Raw genomic sequence first — 21,216 nt, forward strand, 5'->3', positions numbered from 1 at the left:
CGACACGCAAAAGCAGCAAAAATGGCTGATCTACAAGGTCACAAATGTGTCGCATTGCACCGTGTTGTGTAGATCTGCTATTTTTGCTACTTGACAGTGAAAGTCTGTCTGTGGGTTTTATAAATATCGTCACCTAAACTAATGGCTTAAGTAATTCATCTTTTATGGTTTTTAGGAAAAATAAAAAACTGATCCAAAACAAAACTATATGATTTCTTAATCATTTCAACCAAAACATTTTGGTAATAATTATGACTATTAATGTAAAAAGAACACTTTCTGTCAGTTATGTTACATAAGAGGATTATATAGGGTTAAACCTTGACTTGAAATGAAATGCTATTTTGGCCTAAGTCACACTAGTATAATGGCTTATCTCCATAAAAGGGTCGGGTGCAGCATGATCCTTTCCAATTAGGAGATTTTACCAGAGGTGGCCAGTGTCCTGAAGAGCTGACTTAAGCTAAAATAAAAATGTCCTCAAAAAATTACTTAGGCCATTACCGGTAGTTTATTAAGGTGACGATTAGGGCTGGGACGATAATCGTTATTATCGTTTATCGTGATAAAAAAACATAGACAGATTTTAATTTATCGATTTTAATTTTCCACTCTTACCAAATCTCTTTGCCAAAAAAATAGCCGATCTACAAGATCTGTGAGCTTGTAGATCGGCAATCTTTTGGCAAATGTTCCGCCCCAGGATAATGGATTTTGGGGATATTTTGATTATCGCGATAATATCGTAAATCGATATTTCTTTGGTCACAATAATCGTGACATGAAATGTCCATATCGTCCCATCCGTAGTGACGATATGTAACCAATGAATATATAACAAGAGATTGTCGACTAAATAATAATTACATCAAATCCAATCCAATACATTTTTTTTCCCATTTTCTGTAAGTAACAGTTTTGGACATACAAGGTTTCAACTCCACAGTGGCGAAATATAACCATATGGGTCCATTTGGTTCCATTTGTACACACTCCCAAGAGTTACAAATGGATATACCGGTAGGAACACTCAATGAGATGAGCCCCGGTGAGAAATTACCCCAGCATGAATTCCCCCCCGGGGATCAATAATAACGGTTTAATAATTTATGTTTTAATAAAGGTGCATCTTATAAAGATTTATATCAGTCCTACTGTATATCATGGGACCTACACTGGAGCCAAAACGAAATGATAAACGCATGTATCTAGCTGGCCATATATTATGTCATACACACAAAGACACAATATTTCATTTCGGCTTCTGTGTGTGTGCATTTCAGTTATTTCATTTTTTAAAGGTGTGATATAAATCTTTTATATGAAGAGAGCACAAATGGACAAGACAATATCATTCCGACTGTGGCTCTGCAAGAGCCTGGCTGTCTATGACTCACTGTAATACGCATGGATAACAAAAAACATTGTCAAAGTCGAGGCAGAAACCTTGTATGTCCAAAACCATTTTTTATCACTATTTTTTAAATAGTAACAGTGAAAATAGCGGATCTCCAAGCTCACGTTGCGTTGCAAGCTTGGAGATTTACAGGAAAAAGTTCAAATAAAAATGTCAGCAAAAAACCTACAAAGTTGAAATATGGAGATACAAGGTTTCTTCCCGACAGCAACGATATGGGAGCTCAGTGCTGCTGATAGAAGCTCCTGGCGCTCTGCAGTAAACGACACCACCTTGAAGCTCAATAACATGGAGCAGGCAGCTGCAATGCACAGACCAAAGCCTGATGCATCTGCTCACACACCTCTACCTCATTCCCATCGTGTCAGGAGTTCAAGTGCACCAGATGCCAAAAGGATTGGCATTTATATAGACAATCAGCGTGCCGGCCTCAAAGCAAAGTAAAAAGGACCCTAGTAAACTCTAGACTCACTATGATCATCGCATGTGAAGAACCAGCCATCATGTGTGAGCGAACGTGCGGGTATGTGTGTGTGTGTGTGTGTGTGTGTGTGTGTGTGTGTGTGTGTGTGTGTGTGTGTGTGTGTGTGTGTGTGTGTGTGTGTGTGTGTGTGTCTCTCACTGGAGCTCATCTTGCAAACAGCTGGACCAATCAGCACCAAATTCCTTGTGCATACTTTCAGTAGGCTACAGAAGTACAGCACCTCTACACATTATAATGGAAGTCAATGGGGGCTGTGATCGTGCTGTGAAACCTTGACTAAATTCGGAGCCATGAATCATAGATTCAAAGGCCATGTAATGTACTGTAAACCACTGACGCCATAGAAGACTGATGTCACAGTCTGGAACACAATGGAGCTATGCCGTTTCTATGTGGATCCCAAGATCAAAATACTGCTGATGTATTTTTATTATACTAGAGCGGTGCTCAACTCGGGAATGATGCAAATCGGGACGATGGAAATTGGTAATGCATGCACCTTCCTCCTCTTCTCCCTCATCTACCCTTCCTTTCCCTTTCCTCCCTTCCTCTCATTTCTCTAGTCTTATCCTGCTCCTTTCTTCTCCTGTCCCTCCTATATCTATCCTGACATCAAACTAACACTTCAGATAAGGCCCGTGAATGGATGCCTATTGCCTACAGCTTTCAATCCAAAGCCAGTGGCTTCACGCTTAAAATAAACTCGTAAAGCTCTTCTTGGTCTGTCACCAATAACGCATGCTATCATTTCTATCTGCTTGCCGGGGTGAAATCAAGGAAGTAACAGCCGCTCTTATCCAGAGCGACAAAGTGCAAGGTTAGCGTAAATGGCATGAACCCAAGTCAACAAACCACAGGGTAAATAGAGAGTAAGTAGAGTGAAGAAACCAATTAACTGCTTCAAAGAAACTAGGATACCAGGTCAACATCAAACCTGCCATCTGTCTACAGAACAAGCTATCTAAATGACATTCCTAGCGTTTGTGAACAAGTAATATAATGTCATACATCTGCATGTAACATAGTATCCTCATCATATCATACCATGTAATGACACCCTTGGGTCCCTATCTTCCATTCACAACCCCCTCCCCCCCCGTCCATTCCAACCCCCAGGAGGTTGACTGCACCAAGTCAAAGCCGACTCAGCAATGTGTAACGCATGCGTTGAACAGGGCAGCTAATGACGCATTAGGAAGGCGTGAGAACAGAATAGGGTATGTGATAGGAAGATATTAGGAGCAAACCTTGGAGTCTACAATCCAGGACTTGCTTTAATGTTTAACCTTATTATTTTAACCAATCTGTATGGTTGGAAACTCTGTTCTCAACGGTATTGCCCTGAGGTTATTGTTTGTTAACAATTGCAAGCTGTCAAACAGCAATGATTTGAACAAAGAACCAAATCACTTGTACGGAATAGATCTTTGGACACTATGCTCATCATCAAAACACTTGAAAAGAGAGGGGGAACAAATATCCAATCCCGTGGTGCATTCACTCTTAATTACATGCAAAACAAATCTCACATGAAGTTCCTGAACAATCCATCAGCAGTGAATAGGTTCATGTATTTTTCATGTGGTTCAGTATGCAAACATGTCAATTCATCAATCAGACTACTCTCTGAACTTCTGCTGCTGTTGTTGTTGTTGTTTACTTTAACACTATGCATAAATGAAAATTTAAATGCTGGTCCCTAATTGGGCTACAGGCTTAAACACACACAGCTACCTACCTACCTACAGTACTACCTTCCTACCTACCTACCTACCTACCTACCTACTAGAGCTGACAATATTCCTCAGAAATGAATATATTGGTCTTAGAAATTGGCCCGAAAAGCGAATATATTCTAATATTAAAATTAATATATATTTTTAGATTATATATTTTTTTAACCCTGCCTTCTGCTCGAATGTACATATTATTTCCATATTCGAAGAATATTCGAAATTCGAATATTAATTTGGCAGCCTTACTACCTACCTACCTACCTACCTACCAACATACGCAGCCGAACGCAGTACTTGCGTAACAGTAATAGTAAGTAATAAGCAGCAAGAGGCAAGTTAAAGTTTAGACCATACTGTACCTAATAGCAGTTTGGGGAAGTTTGAGGTCTCGATGTTATGATAGTAGACAATGGAAGTGATGGCAGCCATGAAGGCCAGTCCTGCAGGGAAGTACAGGTGCAGGTGGAGGGACTGGGTGAACCTGGGATTGGAGACAGAACAGGAACAGGCTAGGCAGATAGAACAATCAACCACATGTACCCTAGCGAAGTGTTTCTCAATCTTTTTTCTGCATGGGCACACTTTTTATGTCCCACACACCAACATAATACGGGGGTGTAAATATCGTCACTGTCGGGAAGAAACCTTGTATCTCCAAGTTTCAAATTTGTACGTTTCTTCGCAAAGTAAAGCCCTGCTTCATCATACAAGGCTGTTGCACAACGTTAGTGAAAACAGCCGATCTACAAGCACACAACGCCTCGCACCGTGAGGCGTTTAAATCATTTTTTAAATGATAAATACAATACTGGCTTTCAAGCAGTTTCAAGGGGCACACTTGACCCTTCTCAGGGGCACACCAAAGGTCCCCAGGCACAGTGGTTGAGAAACACTTTCCTAGCGTTAACATTCAGTGAAAATAGACGACTACAAGCTCACAGTGCATCACAACGCAGCGCTGGTGAGCTCCCGGTTCTGCTATTTTCGACCAGAGCCCTGGCAACAAGCACGCCGTGTTGAAGATTAGGTCAATGAGGAAGTCGATTGAGACGCTTCAGTTCTCATTAATGGCCTTGAGGATTGTCATTATTTCCACTCCTACTGCTGGCAGAAGAATTAACACTGCTTTGATATTTGTGTTTCCTTTAATTGAAAATTCAGAGTGGAGATGGACAGGAAACTTTTTGACCCTGGTCTTCATCAAGCAAATGAAGACCTAAGGGCCGAAACGTTGCACCATTAATTAAAAGTAATTTTTTTGGAGCTCAAAAACAGTGTGCGGATGTTTTATCTTTTGAGGAAGCCATTCAGTATTATTTGAAACTTGCTTGCACTGTTATGTATTATTGCGACCGTACCGGTAGGTCGCAGTTTACTGTCAGAACCGGCACAGCTTGTCCGAATATGGACGGGTAACGCCTGACACTGTGGTTCCCCTGACACATCACTGTGACATCACAGGTGACATCACAGGTAACATCACAGTAATGTCAGATACTCAGAGCAGGGATCTCCATATATGGGCATAAACAGGTGACATCACAGTTGTATGGCTGGTTCCAACAGGGATCTCCATGTATGGGCATAAATGTTGTGATGTCATGAGAACCACTCTATGCCCATATATGGAGATCCCTGATGTCATCAATATTAAGCCCATATCTAACAGGACTTCATATCCATATATGGGGAACTGGTCCGATATATATCACTGCCCCGACGGCCAAGACATGGTGCGACCTCGCCCTTTAGGGTGAGGTCACTTGTCCCCCTGAGGCGTCTTACTAGTATATATATACTTTTTTTCCCGTCAGATATTATAGCCTATCATCCATCATTGTATTATTATCACACACAGCTTGATTATAAAGGTCTAGCTGAAAAAAGCCCCGGGAGAAAAGATTGTTTATGAATGAAATTCAAAAGTCTGGGACTCATTAACTGCACTTAATGTTTAGCCAACAGTTTGATCCCTGGGAGACCCCGGTCAACAAACCATATGAGGTCATGTGGTTAAGGTTTGCACTCACTATATGCACACAAACTTACTTAATTGAATCAACACTGACTACTGTGAGGTCGACTCCACATGAGTGAAGTGAAGTGCAGATAAGAGTAGATGGAGAGCTCTTCTATTTAATTCAATGAAAAGGGTCAGCCAGTGTCTATTGCCTCCATTCATTGTGTAACAGCCTGACAAGCATCAATCCAGAGAAATCACTGGATGTCACGGTTGTAAACATGGACTAATCCTTTATTTAATCAGGGTTAATCACACTGAGATTCCCATCTGCTACGCGCACGCACGCACGCACGCGCGCGCGCACGCACGCACACACACACACACACACACACACACACACACACACACACACACACACACACACACACACACACACACACACACACACACACACACACACACACACAGACACACACACAGGGAACCTGCCCAGTACAACCGCAGTTATATACTGGAACAGTTGGGAGCAGTGTTGCATTGGTCTGGTCACGGGTGTACACTAGGGCATTAACGACTTGTGATTTTTGCAAGTCGACTCGACTCAGTAAAAAGTTGAGTTGAAGTCGACTTTATTGTTTGATGATGTCATCATCACATCACACACAACCCCCCAATTATTTTGGGGGGTCCCCAGATGATTAACTTAATGTAATACCTCTAAAATGACAAATTAAACACTGGCCAAATTGTCAAATATATAGAGGCAGAAATTGTGAAAATAGCAGATCTACATGCTCACAACACTTCGACTTTCGACTTTCTCTGGTGGGAGTCGACTTGTGTAATGAAGTCGACTGAGTCGACTTGTCGACTTTTTCGTTAATGCCCTAGTGTACGTACACGCCGTCCCGTATCTTGTGTGACCAGTGTCACGCCTCTCACGCACACGGACATGCATCAAGTTCACACACACCTCCACAACGTTTAGTGATGTTGATTTAAAAAAGGGACGAGCCTGTATGCATATCAATAGACCATTGTCTGAACCTGTTAACCCCTGTTGTTTGGTGTTAAGCGACATGCATGTGAGTTCACAGCATCATAAACAACACAGCCCACCGGGGAAGAGCCATTGAACCATGCTGACCCAAACCTGAACCCTTATCATGAACATGTTCATTGGAGGATGCCAAACAACCAACCGTAACACTACAGTATATCTTTGTAACACACATACCCATCGGATACGATGCCCTCTGCAATCTCACACACGAGGATGAAGAGCAGGACGAAGGTGAGGAGCCAGCGAAGGTTGTGACCCGGGAAGTGGAGCCAGGTGCTGTGATGGATGTGGACCTTGGAGCTCTGGCTGCCCCAACCTGACAGAGCACAGGAAATGATGAAACAAGAATGAAACAAGCACCACATGGATGGATTTCACTCTATAGCAGGGGTCTTCAACGTTTTCAGGCCAAGGACCGGTTAGTTGAGAGAGAGATGAAGCAGGGACCCCCACAACCTTTTCATAGATTCCATATAGTTTCATTGTTTGACAGCACAATGATCAGTGTATTTTGGATTCTTGTCAATTTGTGTTTTCAGATATTTAACCACTTGAGCTGTCATTACCTAATAAACATGACCTTTCACTCTGTACTTAGTCTGCTCTTTTTCCCCTCTACACCAAAGCTCTTTGCCAAAAATAGCTGATCTACAAACTCACAACGCCTTGCAGCTCGAGGCGTTGTGAGCTTGTAGATCTGCTATTTTTGGCTAAAGTTCTCAGAATATGTACGCTAGGGTTCAAGTGGTTAATATAAAAAAGGAGAACATTTTTCGTCTATCACTCAAAGATTTGGAGGACCCCCTGTAGTAACTCTGTCGACCCCCTAGGGGTCCCGGACCCCTGTTGAAAACCCCTGCTCTATAGCAGTGGTCTGGGACTCGGGGTCCTCAGATTTACTACAGGGGGTCTTCCAAATGTTTGTGTGATAGGAACTTCCCACCCCCTTTTTAGATTAACCTCTTGAGCCCTTGCATCCATAATCTGAGGAGAGCTTTAGCCAAAAAGAGCAAATACAAGCTTGTATAGATCGGCAATTTTCGGCAAAGAGGTTTGGTGTAGACTCTAGAGGGGGAAAAGAGCAGACAAGTGAAAGTATTGACATAGTAAGTGGTTATTTCTGAAAACATCAGGAAGAGAGAAGAGGAGCACTTGTCAGCAAAGTGGTTCATATAAACATTCGTCTAGGGTGGACGTTTCGAGGAATTATTTCTGAAAACACATGAACGTTAATCCAAAATAAACTGATGATCGAGCTCTCAAACAATACATCTATGAAAAGGTTGTGGGGGTCCCTGCTTCATCTCTCTCTCAACTAAGGGGTCCTTGGCCTGAAAAAAAAATGTTGAAGACCCCTGCTCTAAATCCAGCATCATACTCAGTTGATGTTTGCAGTCTGAAATATTGAGGTAAATTGATAAGGGACTCATCAGTCATCAAACCTTTCAGCATTTCAGACTTGCGTTTCAGTTGACTCACTGTTGATACGGTGAACATTCAGCCAACCTGGGGTGAACATAGCTAACCTACAAACTCACATCACGTCACGCAGTGATGAGTTGTGAGCTTGTAGAGCATCTATTTCTGGCAATGATATTTGGTGTGGAGTTAAAAAAAAAAAGAGGTGGCCTAGGCCTAGCCCTATGGAGGACTCCGGTCAACTATGTATAGGGTCAGTGTTGTACCCAAACATGTTCATGAACGATCGTTCATGAACACGTTCATATTTGGGCGAACGTGAACTGAACGTTATTTGTTTCCGCTTGATGAACGTTATTGTCGAAAAGCGTTCATTCTGATGTCCGTGAACGGCGCTTGCCGGCCCGTTCGTGCGGCGGTCTGCGGTCGTCTGTCCTCTCGTCTTTCTTTGCATTCACATGCTCCAATAGCACCCAGCCGCAGACTCACAGACCTTGCAAACGTTGACATGTGAGCGGTGCTGTCTGCAGCTGGGTGCTTCTCTTCACATTAAGCTCTGTGTGTGTGTGTGTGTGTGTGTGTGTGTGTGTGTGTGTGTGTGTGTGTGTGTGTGTGTGTGTGTGTGTGTGTGTGTGTGTGTGTGTGTGTGTGTGCAGCATCGTCTAAAAAATAAATACATTTGAGAAGCCAAAAGTATAAAAAGGATTATGGTTAAAAAAATAACTAAAAAGAACTTTAGGAACCATGAACTTTAGTTCAAAATGTGGAATTATGAACTATTAAAAAAAAATGAAAAAAAAAAAAAAAAAAATGAACTAGTTAATTTTAGAAGTTTTGAACCTGAACTAGTTCATGTTTTAAGTGAACTTTCCCAACACTCTATAGGGTTTAAATTGTTTACACTTGAATCATCTACTGTAAATGGTCTGCATTTCTATGGCACCTTTTCCCAAAGCACTACACTGTGCATTACATTCACACACCAACAGTGGAGCAAGCAAAGCCCCAACTGGCCCACAGGGAGCTGTTCATGCTGGGTTTAGAATTAGAGGACGCTTGGACGCAAAAGAGAGAGCCAGGGATGGTGCAAGACGGCAGGCAGCTCTACCTACTGAGTCACTGTCGTCCTTAACAACAGAATGGAATATGCACCTCCTGCTACCAGACAGTGCAACCTTGAACAGTGTGTGAAGAACTGGATGTTACGATTGATGAAACAGTAAGTAGACTAAACAGGTCACCTCGGTGGAACCTGCCAGCAGCTTTGAACTTACGTATTATTAATCACTTATAACACTTTGGCAAAGGACTGGCAGACAAGGATATAATAATGTCAACAAAACACTAGGCTAGACGTCTGCATCAGATCACTGGCTCAGATTCTCTGAATTGATGAATAACCTACACCTTGTTTGTCCTCGCTAGCTTTTGCAGATACAATTCAGTACGATCCAATACTGTACAATACAATAGAATACAATAAAATACAACAGTACGATAGGACACATTACGTATGTGTGTGTGTGTGTGTGTGTGTGTGTGTGTGTGTGTGTGTGTGTGTGTGTGTGTGTGTGTGTGTGTGTGTGTGTGTGTGTGTGTGTGTGTGTGTGTGTGTGTATATATACAGTAGATTGGAATAAACCAGAGAGAGAGAGAGAGAGAGAGAGAGAGAGAGAGAGAGAGAGAGAGACAGAGAGAGAGAGAGAGAGAGAGAGAGAGAGAGAGAGAGAGAGAGAGAGAGAGAGAGAGAGACAGACAGAGAGAGAGAGAGAGACAGAGAGAGAGAGAGAGAGATTGTAATTGTTCCACTTTTGCTTTGGCAATGTAAGTATGTTTTCTCATGCCAAGCCTCTTGAATTTAATTCTTTATTCTAAGCTACTGTGAATACAGTCCACACGTTGCATTGCATTGTGGGTGGGTACTGGGTAACAACATTATGTCCATGTACTTGTCAGTCAACTCACAGTAACATTATATAAACAGTGGCATGGCCAGTGTGACTTCCCACACCGAATGCTTTATAAGAAATGCAGTAGGACTCCTCTACGTACATATCCCACGCTGTATAAAAACATCTCTAACAAAATAATATTTGCAAGAAACTATAATGCACATTCATATCAGAAAGCCTTTCTAGGTTTTTCGAGTGTTTGAAATCTTAGACTGCGTCAAGTTGAACAGTAAAGCTTTCCCAACCTTGCGCTCTATTTTTGGTGACAAAGGTCTTGGAGACACAAGTTTAGCACAAGGTGACAGGGTGGCAGATGTGAAGATATGTTGTCTGAAATGTCACACTCACACCAATGAATTAGTCCTATAGCTACTGTACAGCCAAGGAATTGTCCAAACGTGCATATTGTCAGGTGGACTGGAAACCTCAAAAGTCCAAAAAATGTTCTATTCAGCATTCAAAAAAAAAAAAAAAAAAAAAAAAAAGAACAGTCAGATCTACAAGCTCAAAAAGGGATCTCTGATAATAAAATCAAAGAAAGGGACGTAGCTTTTAACAAAAAGCTACATTTCTGTTTTGTCCTACGCACCTGTCACCAACCTTTGAGGTGTGCATCTGCATCAGCCTTTTTTTAAAGATCTACAAGCTCAAAACGTGTTTCTTCGCACCATATTTTGAGCTACGTTTAATACTTTTGTGTGACGCTATAGTATGATCAAGTAGGGCGCTAATTTAAAAAAGCAAAAGGTTAAAATCTAATTGGTTTCAAACAGGCACACGTGCTGCTGACACACCCACACCCACACCCACACACACACACACACACACACACACACACACACACACACACACACACACACACACACACCAAGTGTGAGTATAGCAATGAAGCAAGGACACACAGAGCAGAGCCACTATTAGGCCGGAGTGATAAAGAGTGGCAGCTCTGTTACACTCTGATGATGACACTAATGGAATGGCCAGCAGCCAGGTTGTGTAACATAACACCTATCTATACATGATGGCTCTAGAAGCTGCATCCAGCCGAAAGGTCACATTTGTTCATAAAGAATCAAATGCAACTTCTTCTTCGCACACCATACAGCACAGGAGGGGCTCGGGGAACATGTGCTTCTGCCCTATCCCACTGCTGTGTACCAACGGACTCAGATTTCTAATGGTTTTATCTTACGGGACACTTGCATGCATGTGGGATTGTAGCGCTCTGCTCAAACACCAGAGTGGATTAGACAGATAAGATAAGACATGATAAGACATGATAAGACAAGAAAAGGTCATAATATAGTGAATTTTAACCACTTAAACCCTCTATACTTAATACACTAACTAACACTTAGTTGTCTGGAGTCGGCTCTGTACTTCACCACATGTCTTTGCTGAAAGTGACCGATCTAGAAGCTGACGTGTCACATTGCGTTGAAGCTTGTAGATCATCCATTTCCTGCTAAATGTTCCCCCCGGAATATGGATGCTAGGGTTCAAAGTAGTTAACATTCTTGCATCTTTATAGCCACCCTTGTCAATTATTCAGCTGGACTCCCATAAATAATAGAGATATGTATTTTTACCCTGTTTCTTTGAGTAGGTCAAAAAAAGTAAAAACTCAGGTGTTTTTCTAAATGCATCCATCTCATTTCAGACGCTCGTGCTGTTGAGGTGTCACATCGCTCTTCATCCAGTGAATGCGTGAGGTATTTGTGTGTGTGTGCGTGTATGTGTGTGTGTGTGCGTGTGCACTCTCAGATAAGGTGGTGGTAATGTGGTGCTGGACTTCACCTCCACCACCACAACACTCACCGATGAAAAGGATGGGAAAGGTGATGAAGAGGAGGAAGACGTGCGGCACCACGTTGATGGCGTCCAGGAAGCAGCCATTGTTCAGGACGCCCCGGTCCACTTTGTACGCAGCGGAGTTGTTCTCACTCCCGCAGAACGCCAAGGACATGGTGGAGCTGGGACTCTGTGGGGGAGGGGGGGGGAGGGGAGGGGAGGTGGGGGGGCGAGAGAAAGAGAGGAGCGAACGAGGAAGAGGAGCGGGAAGACAAAGGAGAGACGGACAAAAAGAGAAAGAAAGAGCTCTCAGAGCATGTTGTTTTGGCAGGAGGAGGTGCTGCGAGTTAATCCCGTTGAGTTCCAAAGTGACCCCTTTCTCCTTGCCGTTACATCCTGCTTCCCAGTGTCGGATCCAAGGAGAGGAGAGGAGACAGAGAGAGAGAGAGAGAGAGAGAGAGAGAGAGAGAGAGAGAGAGAGAGGGGGGAGGCAGTTGCAGTCACAGTCCAGTGAGGGGGAAGCACCGGCTCTCTTTCCTCTTAGTGGGTCTAAGCAGCTTTCCCGCGCAGAATGGTGAGAATTGCCTGCATCGCGTCTCCCTCCACTCCACGGTCAACATCCTCTATAATAGCCAGAGCTAACTTGCACAGCTCCGCTGGAACGCGCGCTGCAGACACACTCGTTTGCGTGCTCTCACTCACTGCTCACACGCGCGCGCGCACACACGCTGGTGCCTCAAATATGAATGACACATAAATATGACTAGAGAGGAATGCTGCCTACGGTGCACCTGCTGTTCCCTATCTTTGCCAAAGAGATTCCAGAGTCCGCAGCCTCATGGGAAGAAGACCGCACGGAGGCAGGGCTGCATGCGAGAGTGGCAGCAGCCTGCTGGAAGGTGCAATGGGTGCACTCTAGGGAAGTGTGTGTGTGAGGAGCTTGTTATTGGTATGAGAGAGAGAGAGAGAGAGAGAGAGAGAGAGAGAGAGAGAGAGAGAGAGAGAGAGAGAGAGAGAGAGACTATAAGCAAGAGAGGAGCTCCAGTGATGCCAACGTCACAACGGTACATGTGAATCATGTACAAGCTCTCTGATCTAAATCCCCGAACCATGCGCATCTTCTCAGTCCCGTTTGATTAAAGCCCTCTGGATTGATGGAAAGCACAACGTCTGCTGAATAATTAGGCTGCACACATGAAGAAAATACACTGACATCAAATATTTATGAAGTGAGAATGCAGTGAATGCTGAGAGTGAGAGTGTATTGTGATGTTGGTCTTAGGGGACGTATCGCTGTAAATGACAGAGGGCTGGATTAGCATGTCCCACTAACCATCTTTCTGTAAAAACAGGCATGGAATGGCCATTGTTTGGTGGTTACGGTGATTTCTGTATCATGTAGCCTTTAATCCTATACCCTTTAGCTCACATGACCTTCATACAGGGCACCACATGATGCCAGAGAGAGAGAGAGAGAGAGAGAGAGAGAGAGAATTTAATTACATTGAATTTAATAAGCAATTTACATGATCTTGTGGTGTATATGCTAGTATCATACACCCGTTGTAAATACATCTCTTTTTACTTCATACCATAATCTTAACTATCCTGAACTTGACATGAGAAGTCCAGAGAGTCCTTTGATTTCAACCTAGAATGATGTTGCCTGGGTTTTATAACCACATAATAGTTGGGTCAAAAGGGGCAGTTCCGTGACCGTGGAGAGCGAAGGTCCGTTTCTCAATGGATTTGTCATCTAGGAGGGTTATTAAACAAATTTGGCCGGGTTGTATTTTTTAAAATGGTTGGGAAAATGTTTGACAGCTAGGGTAATTTTCAGCATTTGTTTTGCATGAAAAACATTCCTTGGGCTAAAAACGGACCCTAAAAGACTGTGAAAATTGATGACTCATCACTAAACCATAGTGTTGTTGGCCGTTTTTTAGCCCAAGGAATGTTTTTCATGCAAAACAAATGCTTGCAATGGATTCAGAATAATTAAAAACCCCTAGTTTGACCCCTCACATCCCACTTAAAGCAGATTTTTGGGTAGGCATTTTTTCCTTTATAGTGTAGGTGAATGAGACTGAAAATTACCCTAGCTGTCAAACATTTTCCCAACCATTTTGAAAAATACACCCCGGCCAAATTTGTTTAATAACCCTCCTAGATGACAAATCCATTGAGAAACGGACCTTCGCTCTCCACGGTCACGGAACTGCCCCTTTTGACCCATCTATAAGCACTATATTTGATCATATAATAAATATCTTTAAAATGTCGTTGAGATTATTATGTGAGAATATTTATTGTCTGAAATTACTTTCTAAAAATTTCGACGTCAGCGGGAAAGTGATTTAGGGTTGTTATGACGTAGCATCCCAGCATCTCTGAATCGTAAAAGTGTTTTGACTGTTACTTGGGCTGTTTTACATTTCTGTCTAATCAAATATTCAATCAATTCAATCAAAGTATACTTGACTGGGATCCAACAAGGGTATATCCTTGGCCCACACATTTTCCCTCTTCAAAAACTTTAAAATAGCTTGAACATCTGCTATTTTAGCCAAATGTTCACTTATTATGACATTCCCAGAATAGAGATGTGAGGGTTCAAGTCAATTCTGTAGGGGAAGATATACTGCCCTGCGAAAGGTCAAATGTGGTTTGAATTCTGAGAGACCGTGAACAGCAGAATGTCTAGACGCGCCACGTGATCTCTGATCTCAACACCCGAGCCGAGGGGAACCCGACACCCCAAATCAGCCCACCAACTACCTGTCCCACGCTGAATAACCTCCCTGTGTGGGAAGTTGAGGAATACGTGTGAAACCATGCTTACACCATGAGGACACAGTGTAAAGGAATTTGCACCTGGAGGACTGGGCATGTATTGCAACACAAATTAAAAATCAATCTCGTAGAATAATCTCAAACTAATGTATATGATGCTATAGGCTGGTTTTTAAGGTTAGCTAGGATTCAGTAGAGCAGTGTTTCTCAAACTTTTAAATTTCAAGGTCTCCCCTTAACTCTGACAGTGTATAAAGAGACAGGTCCATTTGGTTCTCTTTGTACACGGTCAGAGTTACAGACATTTATGGGTCCATTTCGACCCCACTAAAGGAACCCACAGAGTCGCTGGAATCCACTTTGAGAAACACTGCAGTAGAGCATTAGAATGCATCGAATGCAAAATTTCAAAATGCCTGAATCGCTGTAACACACACACTTACACTTACCTCTAAATATAGGGTATCCATCATGCAACATTATCGTGATATGTCATTTCAAGGTACACTGTTCAGATTAAGGACATGGGCCATGCCGTAGCTGACCGGATAGTACGTTGACAACATAATTCACCCTTTGTTATAGCCTACTGGTTGGTTGCTGACTGACCAACCAGCAGGCTCTATCTGCCTTGTCCCGCCCTGGTTCTGCCTTTTTTATGCTGAATTTGCTAAAACATAATTTTTGGAGAAATAAAAACATGCTGAGTCACTATACTGCCACTGAGCAGCTCCATTTTACTGAAACCAAGTTTGAAATTAGAACTGAACACACAGAATAACCATACGAAGCAACTGAATTAAAATGGTAGTGGATGGAGTGTCCGGTGTCCCACCAAGACACAGCAACAAATGGGTGTGAAGACGGGCGGGACAACGGGCGGGACTTGACAAAGGGTGAATTGCATTATGCCCAGTTTGAATACAGTCAGAGACCTGTGTGTTGCATGACATGCTGTGCATGCCTCAGCTCCCTGACTCTCTACAGTCTCCTCTCTAAATAAAGCACAAAAACTAACCAAGAATAGGTTACTACCGTTTCTCAGTAGCCCAAGGCTTTGACAGCCAGGGGACATTATGAAACATCACTGAACAAGCCAGTGGAAAAGCTGCATTTAGACAGAACCTCGGGTGAACCGTGTGAAGCATCTCTGTGTGGAATGAGAGAGAGAGAGAGAGAGAGAGAGAGAGAGAGAGAGAGAGAGAGAGAGAGAGAGAGAGAGAGAGAGAGAGAGAGAGAGAGAGAGAGAGAGCATTACTACTACTACTGACCACTTGCTATTATTATTAACCATGTGAGCTCTGAACCAGGGACTGAGACCTTAAAGAGGTGGTGCCATAGTTTTGTACTTTTTCCGTTTTGTATGTGTCTATGGAGTTGACATTACTCTAATAGACCCCAAGGTGTGGTTATAATGTGCAGATTTGTCTTCCCTGTGTATTTTTGGTTACTTCCTGAAAGCTGAAAGACTGGGCATCAAAAGGCCCAGTTGAAAAACACAGATAAAATGACATCATACAGTATAATCATCCCCTCCCCTTTTACCATTCACCCAACACTGTGGGTGTGGCTAACTTCAGCTGGGTCACCACCCACCATGACAACCAGGCATAATGAACTGGTGGGTGTGGCCACATACAAAAACATAATTTTAACACTTTCTGTACACTTTCTTTGAAAAAGTCTTCCTCCTAGTATAATCATAATACCTGATCATGTTTTAGGGGGGGAAAAAAATCATGGCACTGCATCTTTAAGGGAGCTTCAGGGCAATTCAACTCAATCCATAATCCTTTGACAAAATAACAAACGATTGAAAAGGTTCCAACTGTACTTATCTAAACACGATAGGCCTACTGTACTTAGTTGAGTTCCCATGGGGGTCTAGATAGAATAACATAAGCCCAGTCTTTTTTTCCCTTCTACACCACCAAATCCCTTAGTCGAAAATAGACAAATTGCTATTTTGGCCAAATGTTCACCGCAGAATACGGAGGCTATATGGGTTAACTGTGCATTTTGTTTCAGAGAGCGCTCAAGCTGAATGTGACGACCACAGTGCATAACCACATGCCATATGTGACTCGCTGATGATCTGTAGAACATTAGTGAGTATTTTTACACACTACTTCTGCTACTGTAGGACAATAGTGAGGGTCAGAGGTGAATGAGCCACATGTTCGCACATTATGCGGAATGCTCTCTCTCTCTCTCTCACACGCACACACGCACACGCACACGCGCACACACACACACACACACACACACACACACACACACACACACACACACACACACACACACAAATTGCAGACTGGCAGAATGCCAAGTTCACAATTTACGACCATATTAGAGCAGACATTTCACCATTGTAAATGTCTGCCAATAGACATTTAAACAACCTCAAGTGCCACTGGGAAGATTTCAGATTTGTAGACTAACAGAACAGAACAGAACAGAACAGAACAATATATATTCCACACTTTTCTTTTTTAATTCAAAATAACCCTACAATAGCCTATAGCTAATAGGCAGTAGACTTCCCACTGTTCCCAGTAGTTTGTGGTTACCTTTACTACTTCCAGAATTATGAATGCGTTCCTTTTAGTTGACTGTGTACCAGTGAATTGTATTGGTCATGAAACTGTACCTTTTTCTATGCAAACTTCTAATAAAGTATTCAATCAATCAATCAATGTAGCTTTCTTAAGTTATTTGTTTCACTGCTCTGTAGCTGAACATAGGCCTACATCATTTACATTCTCAGTGGCACATGAACATAAAATAGCATAACAGATGCAGTTTGTCCATCACATCAAAGAGAGAATTCTCCATGATCCATTTGTAACTTATTCAATCATCACGTCCTCCTCAGCCACATTAACATAATTTAAGACTGAGGAAATATGCCGTTTTATTTTGTGTCATCCTTGCTGTTTATTGTAGATAAACTATACTAATAGATGGCAAATATATAGGCCTACTAGTAGATATTCTAGACTAGATTATTTGGTAGATAGGCTATATATCTACCAAATAATGAAATCCACCAATCAATCATAATAAATTATGTAATAAATCAATCAATCAATCAATCAATATCAGTAGCTAAATTTAGCCTAACCTACTAAGTAACTTGTAGTGTAGATCTTGAAGGAGAGCTTAAGTAGGAGCTCAGTTTGATGAAAAGTAGCAAAGTAGCTTAAATGTTTTACATACAGTAGCTTGACCAAATTGTTTGTGAGGGCCATAAAAACACACAACTACAGTAAATATTAGGCAACAATTCCAAACAAATTAAGTGACTACAAAGTACATAAAAGTATTGTCACGACCACGCGAGCACTTACCGGTTTATACCGTGCGCCCATCGTCTCAGCGAGGCTCTCACAGACTCCAAGAACAAAGCTTGACGGTTAGTGTCAAAAATGTAACTTCAAACAGAACGGACGAGGTCTTCAACAACCGTCTCTAAGACATCGTGCAACACGTGCAGTCTCACTTAGATCCAAATAAACCAATATGCGGACCGACGTCAAAGTGAGGGGGGAAAAAAGAAAAACACCGTCAAAGATGTAATCTCATGAGTGCAGCTGACTTCTTCTCACGTTCCTCCTCCTCGTTGTGAGAATCCATCACGTAGGCAAATAAAGACAAAGGTTGGAGCGTGGAACGTGGAGCTCTCCGCGGTGCTGAAAGCTTGGGAGCAACGAGGAGGAGGAGGGCACCCTTTGACATGAGCTAAATGATGACCGTGTAGTAAGCGACGCACACTGTGTTGTAGTCACGTAGCCTATGCCATTATGAACCGTGTCATGACTGAACATGGTTATTACATAACAGCTTTTAGTAGGACGCTGTTTTTAGAGGCATGTATACAAATCCAACGGGGTGAATGAACGGTGCCTTTGCACCGAAAAAAGAAAAAGAAAAACACACACATTGAAGAATGTATTAGAAGTTTGCAATAGAAAAAAGTACAGTTTCATGACAGTACAAATCACTGGTACAAGGTCTACTAAAAGGAGATCCTAGAAAGCCGAGGCTTATTTCCACAGGAACCACACTTTAAGTATCTCATATAACATTGAAAGACAGACGGATAGAACATAGTACTTTATCTAGGATAATATCAGTTTCAAAAGCATAACATCAAATACAAAGGCAGAAAGAAAAAGAAAGAAAAAAAAAGGGGGGGGGGCAATAAATTATAAAAATGTCACAGTGCATATAACTAAATTTTGTATTCATTAGTTCACACTATTATTAATCTAGGCTAATCTAGTAATAAAACATAGGCAGGGACATGCTGGGCCCTGATTCGCTGATTCAGCCCAGGAAAAAGATTGGGAGAGGCCCTCGTTGCATGCTATAGAGAGAGATCTGCTGCTACTCAAAGATTTGCCATTTCAGATCATGACAAGTGACAAGCCAGTGGGCCAATTACATGAGTTATATTTCGTCATTGTCGGGTGGAAACCTTGTATGTTCAAAACCGTTTGTTTTGTATTTATCATTTTAAAAATGAGTTAAACTAGTGAAAAGAGCAGATCTACAAGCACACAACGCCTCACACGCTGTATGCTTGTAGATCTGCTGTTTTCACTACTTTTGTGCAACGTCCTTGTATGATGAAGCAGGGCTTAGCTTTGCGAAAAAATGTACACATTTGAAACTTGGAGATACGAGGTTTCTGCCCGACAGTGACGTTTTACTTTGTTGGCCGTCCAGCCCCCAAAATAGAACGAAGGCAGACATTTTATTTTTAATTTTCTCCTAATGGCCGGCCTGGACCGTCCGCCGTCCGGGAGTTGTCCCGCTTTTCCCAATGGCCAGCACGTCCCTGAACATATGCCTAATGGTAATTAGGTTAGCCTGAATCCCTCTGTGGATTAATCTTTCTATAGGTTCTAATCTATGAGGTTACAGTAATATGTGAACGCTGATATAATTAGATAGACAGATAGACAGACAGATCTAGACAGATAGACAGATAGATATGTAAACGTACTGTATGGTTCATAGTTAGATCATTGACTATGAAGAAAGAACTGAAACGATGCCTTGCTCTGCAGTATGAGACACTATTGCCCCTTGTGGACATAAATAATTGTAAGAGGCTGCTTGAATGGAGGGAATCAACTGAAAGAATGCTCACCATTTTAAAACAACACTGTACAGTAACAGAAATAGGGGTAAATCAGTACGCATCATCAGAGAGGCAAATACTGTGGTTAACACCTTTATTGATGTTTGAGGAGGCAGATTACAGTGGAGTTCTATGGACAGAAACATCATTTGCAATACATGTGTGATGATGAGACATGATGGTAGTACACATCATTAGCAGATGGCCTGTTGACTCAGTATAATCAATATAACATTACAAAAATATTCTTGTGTTCTGTCTTGATGCACTTTTGATCTCGAAGAATGAATCAAATGAAAAGTGAGATTGAGATGAAAGTGACTTATAAGAGCAGTCGAGAATGAAACGGGTTCTTCTTGGTGAGTCTGGTTAGTTTGGCAGGTAATTTCTAGAAGAATGTCCTGGAGAGCAAAAGAGAAAACAATGAATCGGTATGGCATAACAAAGAATCAGATCTACTTAAATTCACTGCAAAAAATGTAAAAGTAGGTAAATCAGTAATGTGTGTTGGTTTGGCATGTTTTTAATGTCAGACCAACACACATGCAGAAGGTTTTTGACAAGGACCATTAAAGGTTTTAAGTGGAGCCCAGAGTTTGAGTAATCTTTTATAAATGGTTTGTCTAAAGGATGAGATTAAAGAAACCTAGAAACTTCTTGAGTGTTTTTGTGATCTAACATACAATGTTTTATGTCTGGTCATCTTGTCTACTCAATGAAACAAATCAAACCTTGGGTCCACAAAGCTGTGTTTTGGGTGAAGCCAGTACAGAGAGTAAAAATGTATCGCATACTCTTAATGCATTTCTCAAGGCTGTCTATGTTGAGCAGTGTTGCCAGATGTACAATAATTATTGTATATTTGTTCTATAGTTTTACCCTGTACGATGTAAGATCATCAATAATTCAAAGAAAATGCCCAAATGTATGATAATTCTGCCATATCACAGAAAAAGTGTTCCCTGGCTGCTGATTCGGGATCCGGTTTGGCTTTTCAAAATAAGTCAGTAAATCATTAAATGTGACCCTAGATCTGTACTTGGAGGCATTAAAAACACTGGTCATGTCTTTCCAGTCCAGTTTAAGGCTTTTAGTGTGTAAGGACCAGGAAGTTGCCTGCCATGTACTGTAGGAGTCTCAATCAAGGTTGTTTCTTACAATAAATACACATTCTTTTGTGAAATCAAATTACACATTTACACATGTGATTTCTCTTTTTTTGGCTGTGTACGATAGTTTTCTTTCAAATATGATAATTCTAAGCCTCCAGTACGATAATTCCAACATTTATGGCAACACTGGTGTTGAGTAACGGGTTTATTTCAATAACCCGATATACAGGTAATCAGTGTGTCTGCAGAAATTCCTACTGCTATTTATATCAGTCAAAACATGTAACAGTCCCTTTGAACAACATCAATCAGAACAACTGCTGAAGGCTGGCAGGAG

The 21,216-nt window shown here is 41.9% G+C and overlaps 1 protein-coding gene across 1 annotated transcript in view; it reads right to left on the reverse strand.

The window, feature by feature from the left end:
- abcc8 (ATP-binding cassette, sub-family C (CFTR/MRP), member 8) overlaps positions 1 to 17,989 on the reverse strand; it is a gene marked incomplete at its 5' end in the record, with an annotated part of 122,126 nt that extends 104,137 nt beyond the window's left edge. Inside the window, 4 exons of the mRNA XM_080737275.1 lie at positions 3,997 to 4,118; positions 6,838 to 6,979; positions 11,853 to 12,015; positions 17,969 to 17,989. Coding sequence (XP_080593401.1) covers positions 3,997 to 4,118; positions 6,838 to 6,979; positions 11,853 to 12,015; positions 17,969 to 17,989 — 448 coding nt within the window. The remainder of the gene's footprint in view (positions 1 to 3,996; positions 4,119 to 6,837; positions 6,980 to 11,852; positions 12,016 to 17,968) is intronic.
- Positions 17,990 to 21,216: the final 3,227 nt, after the last annotated feature.

Source organism: Nannobrachium achirus, assembly GCF_963921795.1.
Source record: "Nannobrachium achirus genome assembly, chromosome: 11".
Lineage (NCBI taxonomy): Eukaryota > Metazoa > Chordata > Actinopteri > Myctophiformes > Myctophidae > Nannobrachium > Nannobrachium achirus.